Source organism: Dermacentor albipictus, chromosome 3 (assembly GCF_038994185.2).
Source record: "Dermacentor albipictus isolate Rhodes 1998 colony chromosome 3, USDA_Dalb.pri_finalv2, whole genome shotgun sequence".
In the NCBI taxonomy this organism is placed as follows: Eukaryota; Metazoa; Arthropoda; class Arachnida; order Ixodida; family Ixodidae; genus Dermacentor; species Dermacentor albipictus.
The window spans coordinates 54,151,294-54,168,678 of NC_091823.1; the positions used below are offsets into that span (position 1 = coordinate 54,151,294).

A 17,385-nucleotide genomic window follows, 5' to 3' on the forward strand; every position below is an offset into this window, starting at 1 on the left:
CCACACTTTTACTTACGTAGCACAGGGGCAGTTTCGCTGCAACTGCAGTGGAAATCTGGACTAGTACTTAGAAGCATGAATGTCAGCCATTTGTGTTATACATGACGTCTGCACACGAATGCATGTGTGAGAGGTACTATCTTGCCAAGTGCATTGTGTACATGGGCCAGAAGTTACTATCGCGCATTATGAAAAAATGCAGGATACTAATGTATCGCACACTTCAGGGGACATCTTTCAATAGCAAATACCCGGCTGTAGCTGTAGAAATATTGCTAAAGATGAGTTGTGCTTGTCCAGGCTGCAGCTTTTTTCCCAGTTGCTTGTGCGACATCAGCTGGCCCTGTCAACTCTGGTTTGGTCGTGCATTTGCATTTTGCCACTTGAAACATATTCCTCAGAACTTCAGATTCCTTTCGTTATCTGCTTGGAGAATCTGGCTTGAATCTTGGACGTGCTAAGGGGAAACTCTTTCCTGGCCAGATGTGTTTTAATATTTGGTGCAGCTACACATGTAATGTTTATTGAGTGTGGGTATAATGTACAACTTGGTGGAATAAGAAAAATTGTACATATCTGGGAAAGAACTTGGGAATGAAGGGTTAAACTAGTTGGTGCTAGGTAACTGAATTCCTAATCTTTTGAGCCATGGTTTGATCTTCTGGCAACATATTTTGCTGAGGTCTTCATAGTAGCAATAGGAAATGAATTGTTTCAGTTCCAGAAGCCCTAAAATGCTTCACCTGCTGAACGAGTGTACGAGACTGCGTTCGCTTTTTCTTTTTAACCTTCGGCCAGTCTTTCGCGCATATGACATACTTGCGCTGCAAGTTGTACAGACACTGCGCATCTGGTCTACCCAAAATCCCGTCGTTGGGTGGAGGTTGGGGATAACGGCTAGCGACTCCCATGCTCGTCCCACGCTGGCGCCCGCGTCGCGTTTGGGGAAGCGCGTCGGACGGCGCATGCGCGGGCGGGCGTCCGGGTGAACGCCTACCTTCGCGTCGCTGCTTCGTGCTGGTGGTGGTGTTGCCGCACCCGCTTGTTTGCGTTCGCCGTGACCCAGTGCTCGCTGCGCTGTGGCTCGGAATTACTCCGCCATGCCGTACACCATGGACGTCGCCACTCAGGTGAGCCTCGGCCGAGCGCTCGCGGCAGACCCGAGCCCCCGGATTCGCGTCGGGGAGCGACCACAGCTGTTCGCGTCGGGCCAGAGCCGAAACGGCACGCGCCTGCTCGGCTGCTGCGCCGCAGGGCGATGGCGTCTCGGGAGTCCGCGGATCGATGCCCAGCTCTTCCGCATCCCACCACGTTTCGCGGGCGCGCGCTTAGCCCCCAGCTTCGCCCCCCCCCCCCCTCGACTTTCCTCTCTTTCCCATTTCGGTCGTGCGTTTGTATTTTGGAGCTGGCGACGAGATGGGAGCGGCTTGTTTACTGCTGCCAGCATGTCGAGGCCGCAAAAGGCGCGCCCTAGTTCCCTTTCGGCGCTAGGCGTTATAGCTTGACGCGAGTCGGGCGTTGGACATCGTAACAGGGATGACTGAGTGGGAGAGGGCTCTCTGGACCAGTCTTTTTTTTTTTTATGCTACCCTCGTTCGTGACGGAACGAAATGAGCAGCGGCGCGGAGAGAGACGTATCTGAATGCGTCACGATATTCGGGGCCCGATGACGTCATGGCCCAGTTGACAGAATGTACTGCAATGATGCGTGCCCCGCTAACCTTGACTGACTAAACGCGATCGCTTCACTGTGGTAAGCTATTGAGTAGCTAGGACTTGGGCACATTCGAACAAGTGAGCCTGTTTATAGACGTAGATGGTGTCGCTTTTTGCGGCTCGCGCATTGCTCTGCGCAGTGGTCAGCTGCTTTTGGTCGACGCCCAGGCGCCCGGTCTCAAATAACGTTGCAGCGGCAGTTCGTTTCTTCACGATGAAATATGCGCATGCTATGTCGTGACTCGTGTAGTCCTTAGCTGCTTACAATACTAGGTTCCATCATAATACAGCAACAAGCCACCTACGTTTGCCAGAAAACCGCAAGAATGGACGCAGTGATTGCTACCTCTGCCTTGTAATTCGTATACGTTGAGAGGACAACTCGCTTTTGTGACTTCGTTTCCTTCTGTCACGTTTCGTATTAGAAGCTCGACATTTATGATCTCGGAACTGTAATGACGTAGGAATTCATGCGCATTTCAGAAGTTGTAGACCCCTGGCTGTAGATGCTAACCGTTACCGTGGCACCGGCTCGTTCTAATGTGAGTCGTGAACATAGCATGTTGACGCCTGCTATTTTAGCCTATAGTTGTGGAGAACACGACGAAGTAAGAGATCCTGCAAGTTCACAATTCAAAGCACAGGTTTCATCTGCAGAGGTGTCCTTGGTTCTTCCCCCCACCCCCCCTCTCCCCGTTCCGGCTCTCGCCAGATACATTCCTTAAAAGATTATACCTTTTGGGGCTCGTTTTGTTCCCAAGCAACAACGTACCCGACGCGATAGCTCAGTGACGATGTCGTTGAGCTGCTCAGCTCGAGGTCGCAGGTTCTACGCATTCCGGCCGCGGCGGCCGCATTCAGATGTGGGCGGAATGCAGAAACGCTCGTTTACAGCGCGTTGACAGAGCTTTGAATCACCCCAATTGGTTAGCAATAACCCGGAATCCTCCACCTACGGCGGGCGTCATGATCAGATCGTGATTCTTGCACTTAAGGCCTCCGTACTTAATCGTCTTTTAAATTTCAATCCCTAGGCAATAACGGCACACTACCTGCGCAATGGTTGTCCGTACTGTTTTAAATAGCCAAATTTTTGTAACTTGATCAGCACCCACTGAGAAACGACTCGTAAAGAGCACGTGCTACCTTTAGATGGACGACTTTTGTTTATGCCGATTCAGAACGTAATTGAGCGAATCATAGGCACAAGTAGTGGCTGTGGGTAGTTAACAGTCCACGTGAAGCATTATCTCGCCAGTCTATAGTTTCGTAGTCCCATCTTGGACTGCACAAAGACCAGCAGGAATACGTTTCCTGTCGCAACTTGTGAAGCTTGAAATGCGGCGTTATCCCTAAGCCACTGCGATATCTTAACCAGTTTTCCCTGCTAGCTCAATCAAATGGTTGCTGCATTGTTAGTAAAGAGCTGCGGAAGATCTTTCTATGCCACGCGATAGGACATGTAGAGAGGCCCTTGACTACGTCTCGAAGACGTGAAACTTCATGCACATAAAAGAAGCGACCTCGCGACTTCTGATTTTGGTCGAACCATTTCCCGTCTCGGACTTGGGCCGTTTTTAAGAAGAACAATGCGTCGTATAATCGAATTAATTCCTTAATTTACTCACATACATAGTGCAAAACAAGCAAGGGGGCGGAATTGGTGGGACCAACTTGTCAGTGTCAACTCACCGTAATGTGAAGAGTTGCCTCCTGTGAAGCCTTTTGGAGGGTCTCGAACCCGGGAATTGCATGTACCCAATGAAATCATTCGTGGTCGTATAATTGTGAGGTCTCTCAACAGAGGTAACTATATACGATAGCCCTGCATCACTTGCATCACCTTCTCCAAAGGATGTACTTTTAACCTTCTGGGGAGTTTCATAGGGCACTATAATAAAAAGCTTACGACGGTACTGTATACTGTAGGCCCTATAGTAATCATAAACTTCAAGCTCGCACGAGGGTTGACGGCACGATCTCAAGACGTTGCTAATCGTTTACCTGCTGTGTTGATGGGTATTTCCAACACGTACTGATGCTTTCAACGGGTAGTCATCATCACCATCGTATCGCAAGGCCGTACCTTGCGCTTTCTCAACGAATGCATTATTCAAGTTCTGTTAGGGCGCGACCTGAATGAAGAGGCATTCCTCGTGGCATACCGCAGGGGAGTGTCATCTTTTTTTTTTTTCAATATCCATCCATTCAGCATCGCAGAAGGTGGTAGTTAACAAGCATTTTGCTGAAGCTGAACGCAAGTGTAAATTTATCCGGATAACATTCGTGCATGGTTATCTACCTGGGTCCCAGCAACACAGTGTCACGGCACGGATGCTTCAGGATGCATTCTCTTCAAAACGAGCCGGCCGGACCCTTCGAAGTCATTTGTTCTTTCCTCGGCTCCGATGCGAACAGCACAGTAGTTGCAGCATATGGGGTATGCGTTGTGCGTGCAGCTGGCGCGGAAGGCAGTCTGTGGTTCTAACCATTAACTGAAAATGGGAAGCAGTGCAATCTGGAAGTATTACCAATGTTCGCTTTTAGGCCGTCATTATGGAGCCCGAGAAGTTTGTGTCACATGGTCAGCATCAAAGGCTCCAGAGAGACCGCACGGGGCCAGAGAGGCTGGACGCTTGTCCACCCTCGACAGAGTGGGCGCGTGCGCACACAATGACGTTCGGTGAAGAAGGACGCCTTAAGTATAGCGCGACAAAGGACGACAGCGAGCTGGAGCGTTCCCCGGACTGGCGGCGTTGAATTTCAGGTCGACATATCGTAACAGCGGCAATACATATCAGCCGATTCGTCATATGTGTGCTGTCTCCAGCGGCGCGAGCTCTGGCGTAGACTGCCATCCTCCTCTTCTGCTAGAGGGAGCGGCGGGAAACAAGGAAACCTCTCCTTCCCGAGCGCTTCACCACAGCACGCATAAACCTTCAGACGCCTCCAAAGCTTTCGTTCAACCAAGTTGCGGGGTGCGTTCACCACTCGAGCCTCGAGAACTCATACGTTCTCACCAACTTATGAGTTCTGGGCATGTCATTTGCATCGGTAAAATAAGTATTTCGTTAAATTTGCAGGGGTGTTGCGGAGGTTGTGAAAGTATAGGCGATGGGCGACTATGCGAAGGTAGATTCGTTAACGGCGTCTGTTCAGCAACATGTGTGTACGCGAAAAGCCGGGCCTGTCGGCACGTGCTATCGCGCGAGATCTTTGAGGCCGCAGGTGGTTTACATGCTGTGCTGTGGGTCGCTCGGGAAGGACAGCCTTCCTCATTTCCCTAGCTCTCCTGTGGTGGTTGGAGGAGCGGCTTCCAGCACCGCTACAGATGTGCTCGTTAACGGCTCTGGTCTCCACCGAATTACACAATGAAACCACAAACGCTGTCAAAATGCCTTCTCTGCAACAAATAGACGAACGCTTTAGAATTTTTGAGCTAATCGTTTTCACTGACGGTCATCGTCGAATGTTTCCATAGCATTTCCTGTGCCCTCTTTTCGTGATATATATATATATATATATATATATATATATATATATATATATATATATATATATATATATATATATATATATAACTTTTTTCTTATCTGCTAACTCGCCAAAGAAAACGTTCTGCGGGAGAGAGGACCGAAATTCGGTCAACATTGAAGTGTGTGGGCAGAGGTATAGAGTCGACTGGGTCACGTTTGGTCTTCCCACTGGGTTGACTCGCTCGATTCGCTTGGCAAGACGCTTACATAAACGAAGTCAGCCGGTTGGTGTCAGCCCGACATTTAAGTAGTCTTATGTGAATTAATCGTATGTGAACATGAGAGAGCAGAACGAATGACAGTGGGTGAGGGATACCGTTGTCAGACTGGTAAATTTCGTGCCTCGGTGTCAAACGGGAGTCTCCATGTCCCAGTCGAAAACTTTCGCCAGGGCGTTGCGTCATGCCCTACCGGTTTTTCTTTCGCCCTCTCATTTCGCGCAGCCGCTGCAACGGGGCCACCACCCCGATGCGTCTCCCCCCCCCCCCCCTTCCCTTCTCTGTGTTGTCCGACACGCGCGGGCTTCTGCGCTGCGCTGGTTTCTTTAGCGTGGATAGAGGAGACCACGAGCTGTGCCGTTCCTCCTCCGGCGCGTTTGTTGACGCTCGCGCCGAGCGTGCCACGGTCGGACGAAACACCGACCGCGCGCCTCCCTGTTTTCTTATTTATTATTTCTTTCTTTTTGCCCGGTCCCCCCCCCGTCCCCTCTCCTCCCACCTCCGGATGCGCGCGAGGAGGCACGAGCTCTCGGCAGAGCCGCGGACAACGAGCCGGAGGCAGTGAGCGCTGGTGCTTCTGCGTTTGTGTATCGGTCAATCCTCGTGCGGATGTTGGGCGTGATGCTGAAAATCCGAGCTGTCCCGGACTGTGGCTGACCGCAGTGTCGTTCGTCGTCTGCTTGTCGCCGTTTCGCAGGTGCACCTGAACGAGCCTTCTCCCGTGGAGTGTCGAGATGTGGAGGTTTATTTTTTAGTGATTCCTTAGAGGGTGAGTAGCATACGCTATTAACTGCCTGCTTTATTATTATTATTATTTTTTTTTGCTGTAGATCGAGCCTCGCTCCGAGAACTGCGCACGCGTATATTGTAAAATCCCTGCTCGTTGTATACGTAACCGTCTTTCCAAAGTGAATTCACACACGCTTTACATGACACCCGCCCCGTCCACCGTTAAAAGAAATGAGGGGGTATGGATCCGAACGGCGACATACTCTTAAACGTACATCAGTGACCTTGGTGGTGAGCTATATTACCCACCCAGAATGCACACTATTGGCGCGACCACCGTCCACTGAGGCCTTGCCGTTAATTACGTAGTCGCTACTTAGTCTTGAGAGCTTGACGTTTACGCGTCACGAAAATGACTTTTTTGGCAAAATAGAGCGAAGCATTCTTTCTTGCAAGAAGTGTTGTAACATATAGTTGCGGTGGTGTTTGTAGACCTAGGGATAATGCGAATGGTTCTTGCCTCGGATTTTCGTTCTTGCAATTTTTTTATGATTTTCATGGTGAATAAGACATAATCTACCATATTATTGTGCATGTAGTCTGAGCTGTAGTGTTCTCTGTCCATGTTCGGCACGTGTCATTAACTTTCAAAGCTAAATTTAACCGTGTCCAAGTGATACAAGGTAAGCTGTTCTTATACAGACTTCGCATGCACGTGTCGGTATCCTGTGTTCAAGGTTTCGCATTTCGTTATGTACGTTTTGGAAAATCGAAACGAAACAGAAACGCGCACTTTTATTGTTTTTGCCGTTGACACTTGTATCTATAGGCCGCAACCGGCCACTTGCCGCTTCTGAGTACAAAAGACATTCTATACAGATGCACTCGATAGCGAACAATGACCCCGGACAGTGACCCCGGTGCCCCTTTTGCCGGTCATGCGAGGGACACTATCTCAGGCAATGGAGTTCGTCTCTGTCAGCGAGGTATTAAGATTGCAGTCGCTATAACCACGTCTTCGGAAGGGCATACCATATAAATGCCTGCACGGTTTTCATTGTTCACGCTAAGAGGACGCGAGTTAACTTCAGAACTTACTTTTCTCTTCGTGATGAATCAATAAGCAAATACTATAGATTACTGAACACACTAATTATGAAGGAAATAGTATTGTTTGAAGGTCAGAGAATAATTCTGAAAATCGAGAATAAAAATAAAGAGACTTCTGCATACATGGCTCGCGACACCTCAGCGATGGTCACTGCATCACCAAATTGTGCTCGTGGGGCTTTGAAAAGACACCCACGGAAAGGGGTGCCCTGGATTTAGTAATGTATTAAACATGCAAATAAAAGGAACACTGTCATGGGTAAAAGAAACGCATTGACGACGTGTATCGAAGAACGACAGGGTTTTCCGAGAAGGGTGGTATACCAACTGAGGTTTGTGGGACAGGTGCGGCAGTTACACTGCGCCCAGGCAGCGTTCCGGCTTTTAAAACGTGCATCCTACATGGAGAGTTTAGGAAGCAATATGTTATGTAGCACGAGATTACATACGACGTTATCGCTCCCCTAAACCAGCGTAGAGGAGATAAATGGCGGCCTATCAAAGTAACAAAATGGCCGCCAAGGGAAGGAAACGACATGTCCAGCTAGGCGGCAGATAATGAGGTGGCGTGAGAGAACTAGCAGTTGGGCCGGCTGACGCAAGGCAGTAATAACGTTTGCATATCGCTAGGAGAGAGACCTTCGTCCTGAAACGTCGTAAAATAGACCGATGACCAAATTACCATGACGATGATAATTATGCTGGCGGGGGTTAACAGGTGTGGCGAAACCAGCGGGGAAAGCGGGAACGTGTCGCGTCGCGCAATGTGCATGCACAATCACGAAGGTCGAGAATGCGCTGCGTCATGTGACGCAGCCTCTGTCCCGCACGCGTTGCACAGGCGCGGCTTCTGTGCGAGCGCCCTCTGAACCGCGCACACCGTCACCGGCGCCTGCGAGTCTCCGCGAACAGCAGAGGCAGCGGCCCGGCGGGCCCTCGACCCCGGGCTCGGAGGCAGCGGGGCCCGAGGAGCAGGCCACAGCGGCGCCCCCGCAGGCCGCCGCTGTGGTTGACCACAGCAGGCCGGCTATGGCACCACCAGCGACCGACGCACAGGAGCCTGAGAAGGTCTGTCTCTCATTCTCTTCCTTGATGTTTTGGGTATTGGCTTTTATATTCGCTCCGTTTCCGCAAGACGGATGTGGAAGAAGTCACTCGCGCAAGTTACCGAGGCCCGAGCTGTGCGGGCGGCGGGTGTGCTTGCGAAAATTGAGTGGCCGCGAAGGGGAGAAGCTTGCAAGCTTACAGTGTTCGACCTGAGCGTATGCAGGGGCAGTCACGCCGAAGGCTGGGAGAAACAGAGATGGGAGGAAGGGAAGGAGATTGCTCATTCAGTTCCTCCGTTTCCGATGTCACTGGTTTCAGCTAGATTGTCCGTAACCACTTAACAAAGCAGTGCAGAGGCCCTGTTCATTTCCGCAGTTGACGGAGCACGATGTCTGCAAATACAAATGCTATTCGCAATGGGGAGGCTACGCCATCGCTCTCTCGTGGCCACTGAACACACTGCTTTCCACCTTCAACTAAGACTGCGACGGCTATCACTAAATATTATGTTTGTTCTCTGCAACAAAGGCTCAGTCGGCGTAATCAGTTCCGAATATGGCTGCCGTACGATTGAATGGGGTTCGTATAGACATGACTTTTTTGAGGGACGCTTTTCGGTATACCTTCTGTGCATGACATGTATGGCGAATTCGTGATTATTAACGAGTCGTACGGCCTTTACAAGTATACGCGACAATGTTCTTCGGCCACTCTGAAGACCGAGCCAATGAGAGCGGGAGACTCTGCTGCGCGTGACAGGTTCCGCTACGCACAGTCTCGGCGACTGCCGATGGTCCCGAGGACGGCGCTGCGACGAAGGCCGATGGCGCCCCGTCCTCCGACCAGCAGCAAGCACAGCAGGAGCAGGGGGGCGCCTTCAGCCCGTGGCTGGCCAAGCCGCGGGTCATGTGGTGGATCGCCGTGCTGGTGGCCATCCTGCTCGTGGCGGTCGTGCTTATCGCCACGCTGCTCTCCACCGGAAGGGAGATCGACGACACGGTGTGGACGGACGACGCCTCCCTGCTGACAGTGTGGCCACGGCCCAAAGGGAAGCACCGAATGATCTGGTGAGGAGAGCGCGCGATATTCTCTCTCTCTCTCTCTCCTTTTCCCCACGCGGAACGTAAGGTGATAACGAACCTCGGTCTGTATAGAATCGCGGCCCACAAGCTCCAAGAGGAGGAGATTAGGCGACCCCGCACCGACTCAGCAGATTGTGTTAAAACAGCCTGAAGTTACGCTTGCGTAAACCGCAAGGTGTTTTATCGTGGCCGTTTATGTTCATCAGTGTATGAATTCCAACTTCAGCACCATTTTCTTTTTCTTGACCTCGTAGCCATGATATCTAGGGGAGGCTGCTCTTAACTGTGTAGAAAGTGTCCCGGGGCATGCTTATCCTTCGCGGAGTGCTTTATTTCACATTGATACAGCGCGTGCCAGCACCAAAGAGACCATGCAATTGAACAATGGGGAGGTGCATTCTCATATCTTAATTGTGTTCTCTTTCCCTGGCGTGGTCGCTTCCCATTTCGTAATAATTTGACATCGCGGATAGCTTGATTTGCACATCACAGTGGCCTATGTCGCATCTGAAAAAAAAAAAAAAACCGCGCTCGCAGGTTCCGCCACGGAAGCTTGCCGTACGAAGGTCGCGAATGGCCCGAGCTGACTGCGCAGCTCAGCGGTCTCGTGTCGGCCTACGACCCCGTGCGCGCGTCGCGCAACTCCAACGTAAGCGAGTGCTTCGGCCGGCGGCCGGAACACGGCAAGGTGTGCCTCTTCGACATCCGTGCCGTAGCTCCCGAGTGCACGGCGGCGCTCGACTTCGGCTACAAGGAAGGCAGTCCCTGCGTGTTCCTCCAGTTCTCCAACGTTCTAGGCTGGGAGCCCGCACCCATCGCGAAGCACGAGGCGGCGCAGCTGCTGCCGGCGGCCCTGCTGCCACTGCTCAAGCCGGACCTCGTACTGCTGCAGTGCGAGGGCGACACCGTGGTGGACCGCGAAAACCTGGGCGGCGTGGTGTACACGCCGTACCAGGGCTTCCGCACCGAGTTCTTCCCGTACACGGGACACAAGGACTACATGGCGCCCCTGGTGGCCGTCCAGTTTAGGAAACCCTCGACGGCCATAGTGATCGGCGTCCGCTGCCGCCTCTGGGTGCGAAACCCGCCGCCGGCGAATGCCTCGGCCGAGCTCTTCTTCAACTTGCTCGTCGACTGAGGCCCTCTGCTCGGCGTCTGCGCGGCCGGCTGCGACCACACGGGGGCGCCCTCTTGACCCATCGTCTCTGCCATCAAGTGCGCAGACGTAGCGCTACTGGCCCCTGAAAAGGAGCGATGACCGAATCTCCTGAGCCACCCCGAGGTCTGAGTTGAGAAAAAAACGTTAATCGGTTCGCGTGGATGATTGAGGGAAACTTCAACCGAGCGTTGCCGCACTTTGCGTTGAGCGTTGCCCTGACATTCTGATATGTTACTTGAAGGGTGTTTCGCCCTGACGGGAAGAGACCAAAAATTGGTGGATTTGAAGTGGCTATAGATTTTTTTCTCGATCTCTCTCTCACTTCTATGTGAAATCTGCATGTATGCCACAAGAATGAGAGAGAGACAGAGCGGTCACGTGTATAGTTTGCAGCTCAGTAGCAGCACATCTACGTTAAGTGCGGCAACATTCGTTGCTTGTGGTCATCGTTGCGGAGGCTGACATCTTTTTCCGTGGCATTGTACCGCGGCCAGCTGGCGCGTTACTGTTGTCATTGAACGTTACTGATACGGCGTCAACGATAAGCCACCAAGTGTCTGAGCATTGTATATGTTCGCAGCAGGTTGCGTTTGCGTCTTTGGCAGGGCTAACAACATGAGCGGCACTGCGAATGCGCACTTTTGCCGACCACGTAGAGTGCTGGAAACGGAAACGCATTCTGTCGCAAGTTTGGGCGCCGTCGATGGAGAGTTGCAGGGGAGTGTTCTGGAGCAAAGGCAGGCAGACCACCATTGCCACTGCTGCCATTTTCACATCATGCATGGTGCACGCTTAGAGCATTGGCGATCTACAGGGACGTCAACCCCAAAGTTTGTACTTTCTTTCATGAAGATACGATGTACGTCTGCAATAGGGGGAAAATTTGTTGGGTTAACAAAGTTTCACGCGAGATAGTTGGGAAGCAGAGCTTAAGTGATTGCGTTGTTAAGGAATAGGATGAGTTGTGAAATGTTATGGTATGAACTGTATTGCGTCGTTGCAACTTGGAAATAATCTATTTGTGCTCTGTTTTTTTTTTTTACATGATCTCGGTGAAGGAAAGAATTTGAGATGGTGAAAATCTGACGCTGAATGCTGCTCAGGGGGAACCCATTGAACTTGATCATTGTTCCATTAGATGGCTGATTTTTCGTTTAGTGTACGCGAAACTCCTCAGGATTAGTTATGCTGTTTTGCTGATATTAGATTTGATTGTATCCTTGACTCGAGCCAGTTGGTTGCCTGAGAAAGGCGTTCTAAGCTTTGGTCGGTGGCGGAGCGTGCAATAGAATCAGATGAAAGATCGATAAGCAGGCAGAGACTTTCGCTCAAAGTGAGTTATTAGGAGGCGGGCTTAGGTTTCGGTGAGGGTCATTGTTACAAGGTTATGGTCAGGCGAGTCGAAGCCGCTGTTTGTTTTGTAGGGCTGAAGACTGAAGCCTTAGACTTTTTCGGAGAGTCGCTCTCATGTACTTCATATGCCACACTGCCATTCTGTTGAAGCCCCCACAAGTAAAGGGTAGTTTCGACGTCATAAGGGTATGCAAGGGATGAAATGCGCAGTGGTCACATATGGCTAACGTTTAGCGGTTTTCAAGAAGCCGTAAGGGTGGTTTTCAATTAACGAAGTGATGGCGAGATTTGCTTGAGTCTTTTTCCGCTGTCATTTCTCCTCTGATTGTCACATGTGCTTCAGGAAACAAAAGCGGTTAGTTTTCCCTGACAATGATTTTTATTTATTTGTTGTTTTTTTCTTCTTGCCGCATAGAAACATTTAGAACTGATGGCATCTGTACGATGTTAAAGATGAACAATTTCTGTCTTTGTTCAAATATAAGGTGGATGGTAGCAAATACTATGAAGCATTGTTTTCTAATGCCAAAAAAAGAAAGTTTAAAATATTGCGATCATTCGCCAGCCTCATACCCCTTCACCTTGGCGTCCGCTGTCATTTTTGCTTATAATTATGTAGTCCTAACGGTTTCTTGAACTCCATGAGCTACAGCCGCGTGACAGCAGAAGTAGGGGTTCCGGCTGAAAGGTATCCGTCAGAGATAAGCCGTTCGGTGAAAGTAAAGAAACAAAGAGTGACGAACGTGTCGGTGTTCTCTTGTGGGCTCATTTATTGTTACGCGCGTCTACACGCTCATCGACGCATGTGTTACTCGCAGGTATATTGTGCACAAAGGCAGCGAGGAGGGTAGGGCGGGAAGGTGAGGGGTTGTTCTCTTTAATCATATAACAGGTCAGCAGTTTAATTACCCACCTCTTTCGCGCCACTTCTCTATACTCGTTGTGAAAGACAGGTCGAGTCTTCTTTTGAAGTCGCGGACCATATAGTTACGGGGTATTTTCCTCCTTGACTGCGCCAAGTTAACAGCGAACCTTCTAGAGAGTACTTGTGTTTTCAGTGATGTCGAGGAAGTTCTTTGAAGCCGCTCCCACGTCGAGTAAGTCTGTTGTCCTTGTAAGCATAAAGACGCCCTGAAACATCCTTCGTTGAAAGTGCAGTGTTTTTTTTTTTTTTACCTGCGAAACTTTTGTTCAAATGTAGCCATTGCAAGGTGACTGCATGCAAGTGGAGCGACCAATGCACCCGGCTGCCAGATGATGAGACCTGGGACTGGGAGCTGTAATGTCGCGCTAGCAGTCTGACAATAGAACTACGCTAACAAAGGAGGAGCAGCGACTGTTCGCGCATCCATATTTTGGTTACTGCGTGTTTTACAATAGAAACATCAATACACTGCTGACACCGCAGCTGCAAACCTCCAGTACTCCAGTACTTGTCTAGTGTGTGATTCGCTGTGCTGATTCTTTTATTTATCCGCAAACACATACGAACATGGGGTATGAGGCTATCGACCTTGGACAGCTGGTTTGCAGGACTTTTGGCGCTCTGAATATATGTCGTGGCCAGAGGAAAAAGTGCGTACAGAAAAAAAAAAGTGTGGGTACCAGTCGGAGGGAAGACAAGTCTGAAGACGACGGCTGACATTTGACCAGCCGAACCTCTTTTTCTTTTTTTCTTCAGATAATGGTTACGTATACGCAACTGTCACCTGTTTCTCATGTTTGCTGAAATTTGTTTCTGGTGGTGAGCTTCATATTTCTTTTCTTTTTTTGCACAACGAAACCGGATATTGGTAGCTGTGATCTCTGCACAAAAGTCAGCGTCCTAGCACAAGAAAATAGTCGAGGCATCGCGAATGGTTTCAGAAACATAGGAAAAGGCCGACAAGAGTGTTTCGGGGCAACTTTACGCCTATTGACGACAGCGATTGGCGTTCATCAAAATTGTCAGCTATTTAACATTAGCAAACTATAATTACCACGTTTTCTTACCTGATACGACAAAAAAGGTTTGCTAGATGGGGATTATGATTCGCTTGAGTTTCCCGAGTGAGCGCCACTGAGCTCAACCACGTTTATCAAAGTGTTGAGGCTGAACATGCCTTCTGATTTTATTAAATTATCTGGCGCCGAACGAGGGAGAAAACACCCAGTATACAAATATTATATATATGCATTTTTAGCTTAGGTGCCGCACGAAAAAGAAAAAAAAACAACGTATTCAGATATTTTTAGCGCCAGTTGAAGTATAGTAGCGGTAGTTCCCGTTTGAGGATGAGGCGTGGAAAAAGAAATAAACAAAAGGCACTTGAACAAAAGCATATTTCTGATAAAAGCATCTCGAGTGGATCTATATTTTTTGCGCTTGTGTAGATAAGAGGAAATCGTGCGAAGGGGAAGACGACCGGAACGAGGAGTCAGCCGTTGTCCGGTTTTTCACTCACTTTCGAGAACACTGCACACACACCCAAGAGCGACGAGGTGGGCAGCGCGACCTCGCTCATGAAGACGCTCATTCATTCTGCGCTCACTGTTCTCTACGTGTAGCTGTACTTGCGCGTGCGCGTGCGTGGTTGTATGCATACATGTACAATGTGGGTCGCTGTTCTTCGGACTCACGTGCATCTCACTGTGGAGTTGTGGCTATAATTCGCTTCGCTACAGTTTCTGTGTGGCTTGTTCCTTTTATTTCCTGTCCCACAGCAGCCCAACGAGTTGCACCCTTGCACGGGCACGAAAACTGTTGTTTCAGGCACGTGCACCTGTGTGGAGGGCGGCACAGCGGTTTGTTTACACTTGAGGCTGCAGTTGGTGCGCTTACACAGCATTGCCTCGGCGCCCCGAACGAATCCTGTCTTGCTCAGTATCCATCACTTATCTTTGCGAGTCGGGGATGCGAAAGAAGGGCCATCTCTCGCTTTTGTAACATTTTTTTTTAGTTGCGTGCCTGTGCGTGTGTGTACGTGCGTGCCTTTGTCAACTTGTTGAGTTAGAGCTGAAACTAAATCACCTCCTTGTCTTTGTTTTGAGACGTCGGGGACATTTCTTTGACCCCAGAGTCGTACGCGCAGCTGATTCGACTGCTGAGCCGCCGGCTGTTACTGAAGCGAGATCTCGGCATTGAGGCGTTTTTCGTGAAGATGCCACGTCGTGGCTTTTGATAAGGTGTAGTGTCGACGTGAAGTCTTATCCTTAGACTAGCTTGGTTGTTCATTGCATTGTTTTATTGGTCATAATTCTCAAAAGCTACACCTGTACAATGAGAGACGCCGCATACAGTCGAATGCTCCGAATTGATTTCGATCACGTAGTGTTTTAACGTAAGTTTGTATCGAAATGCATGGCCACTTTTTCGTTCTCTCTCTTCTTAATATCATCATCAATTTGAACACGAGTTCCCGTACTCTTGGCCAGGTGCCCGAGTCCACTGTACGTTCAAGTAGCCAAGCGCTCCATACGCTTTATTTTGGCAGTGCGGTCGTTATTGTTGTACAGCCAAACTGCTTGCAGCTGCTCCGGAACCATTCAAAAAAGGCTTACATGCCATGACATCGAATGACTACGAAGTTTCAGACAGTAGGCACCTTTCAAAATAAATGTCTGGATTCTTTTTTTTTCTCTTGAGGAAAAAAAATGGGGGGGGGGGGAGATTGTGGCCACTGCGGTTGATTCTGCTGTGCAGTCGATGCTGGCAAAAAGGATCTCGTACACGTTAACTGATACTGTTAACTGATCATGTGCCGAGAGCGGTCGCGTGATTTCAAAGAAGCGGTGTAATTAGACGCGGTCTTGTGGGCTGCACCGGTCAAGCATATAAACCTTAGCTGACGGCAATGTCTATACGCAGAGCCTTGATGTCCTGGTCCCACGAAGTGAACTCCGACGCGCCTTTGAAGCACCGGTGTGCATTCGGCAGCCGCGAGTGAAACGCAGGAATTCGAACACGTGCCTTTGAACACGGACTGCGTCAAGACAAGGCATGCACGATTCGGGAAGCATAAAAATAAACACGCGCTATTTCGCACCTTAGATTTTTTGGCACGGTCACTGAAGTTGCCAAAGACCAGCTCATCGAACCACTGCGTTTCATCCTTTGCCAATAAACGGGCGTGTGACGCGTAGAGGAACCGCCAATTAAATGGTCGATGTCACAACACGGATTGCGCTTCACCTTAAATGAGCATGTGTGCAGACCAGCGATATTTCGATAATGTACACATGGCGCGTCAACGTCGGTCGCTGTTCTCCATGAAAATGACTGGAACGTGAAAACTAATCTCAGCGGACAAAAAAAAAAAAAGAAATATGAGCGATTTCCTCTAGGTATGACACGCGATGTGTGCTAACATGCGCTGCGAATTTTAGTCGTTGTCGTACGTTGTTACGTGACGACGCATTCATTTGTGCGGATGAGTGTGTTATTCACTATGTCGTTGCCCTGCTCTCCCACCTTCCCGACTATCCGCCCTTCTCTGTACAATGTGTTCAGCGAGGACCGGGCCTCTGCACATCAAGGAGCCGTGTCTTCTATCGGGTTTACCCAACTGTCCACTGTCTCAGCCTGAGGAATAAATATATCTTATCTCGTTCCTCTTTCTGGCGAAACCACTGAAACCCTTTCACGTCGAAGTTTGATTCGCTGCATATGGGCTTCAAGAACGGGAGCTCTTTTGCCCATGGTAAGTTTCACCCGCCACCTTTATTTTGTGCCCTACTTCAGCACAAACGCCTTTACCAGTAATCTCCAGATTTACCTTTGTCCTGCTTTACCTTACCCTATCATATAGGCCTGCGGATTTCTTAATTTCATCAGAACACTTTTACACGCTAGACATTTCAACGCCCTTAAAGTGTATAAATGGTGCTTGGCTTGACCCATGACTACCATGCACCTTCACCCTTAAGAGTAATATCGAACCTTTTTTGGTGGCTCTTTTTGTGACGAGTAAAGGTGATGCTAGTTGCGACAGCTGACACGAAAGCCGCATGAAACAAACTATAATTGCTGTCGCTGCTAAACTGCCGGGTCAGATATTTCGGTGCGTATCAGGTGGTCAGAATAAATACGCAGTTTTCAACTACGACTTCTGTCATCACAGGTGTAGTGGTCGGGTTTTAGCCGTCGAACAAACCCTTAAGGGTGTAAAAAGCTTTAGAGGGAAGTACTCTTTTGTCCTCTACTGCGTTTCCCTTTCCTTAGCGCCTATTCTGTAGCTCTGATAAGCCAGCGGTTGTCTGTTCTACGCGTTACATTGCCTGTCTAAATCAATGTTCTTTCTCTTAAACTCAACTATAGAATATCGACTACGCCCTTTTGCTTTAGTTTTGTTCTGGCAAACTCCGAGCGCGCATGGCTTTGGAAGGGCTCACCAGCACAGGCCCTTCGCCACACGCTTATTGGCGCTAAAGTTACGTCACAAAAAAGGCCTGCCGCA

At 49.7% G+C, this 17,385-nt stretch overlaps 1 protein-coding gene across 1 annotated transcript; it reads left to right on the plus strand.

Annotated features, from left to right (window-relative positions):
- Positions 1–998: 998 nt before the first annotated feature.
- LOC139057393 (sodium/potassium-transporting ATPase subunit beta-2-like) lies at positions 999–16,539 on the plus strand. Its single transcript, XM_070535475.1, has 5 exons — positions 999–1,130; positions 6,168–6,239; positions 8,151–8,377; positions 9,116–9,423; positions 9,976–16,539. Exons 3-5 carry the CDS (start codon positions 8,339–8,341, stop codon positions 10,574–10,576), a joined length of 948 nt encoding a protein of 315 aa, XP_070391576.1. The 5' UTR covers positions 999–1,130; positions 6,168–6,239; positions 8,151–8,338; the 3' UTR covers positions 10,577–16,539.
- Positions 16,540–17,385: the final 846 nt, after the last annotated feature.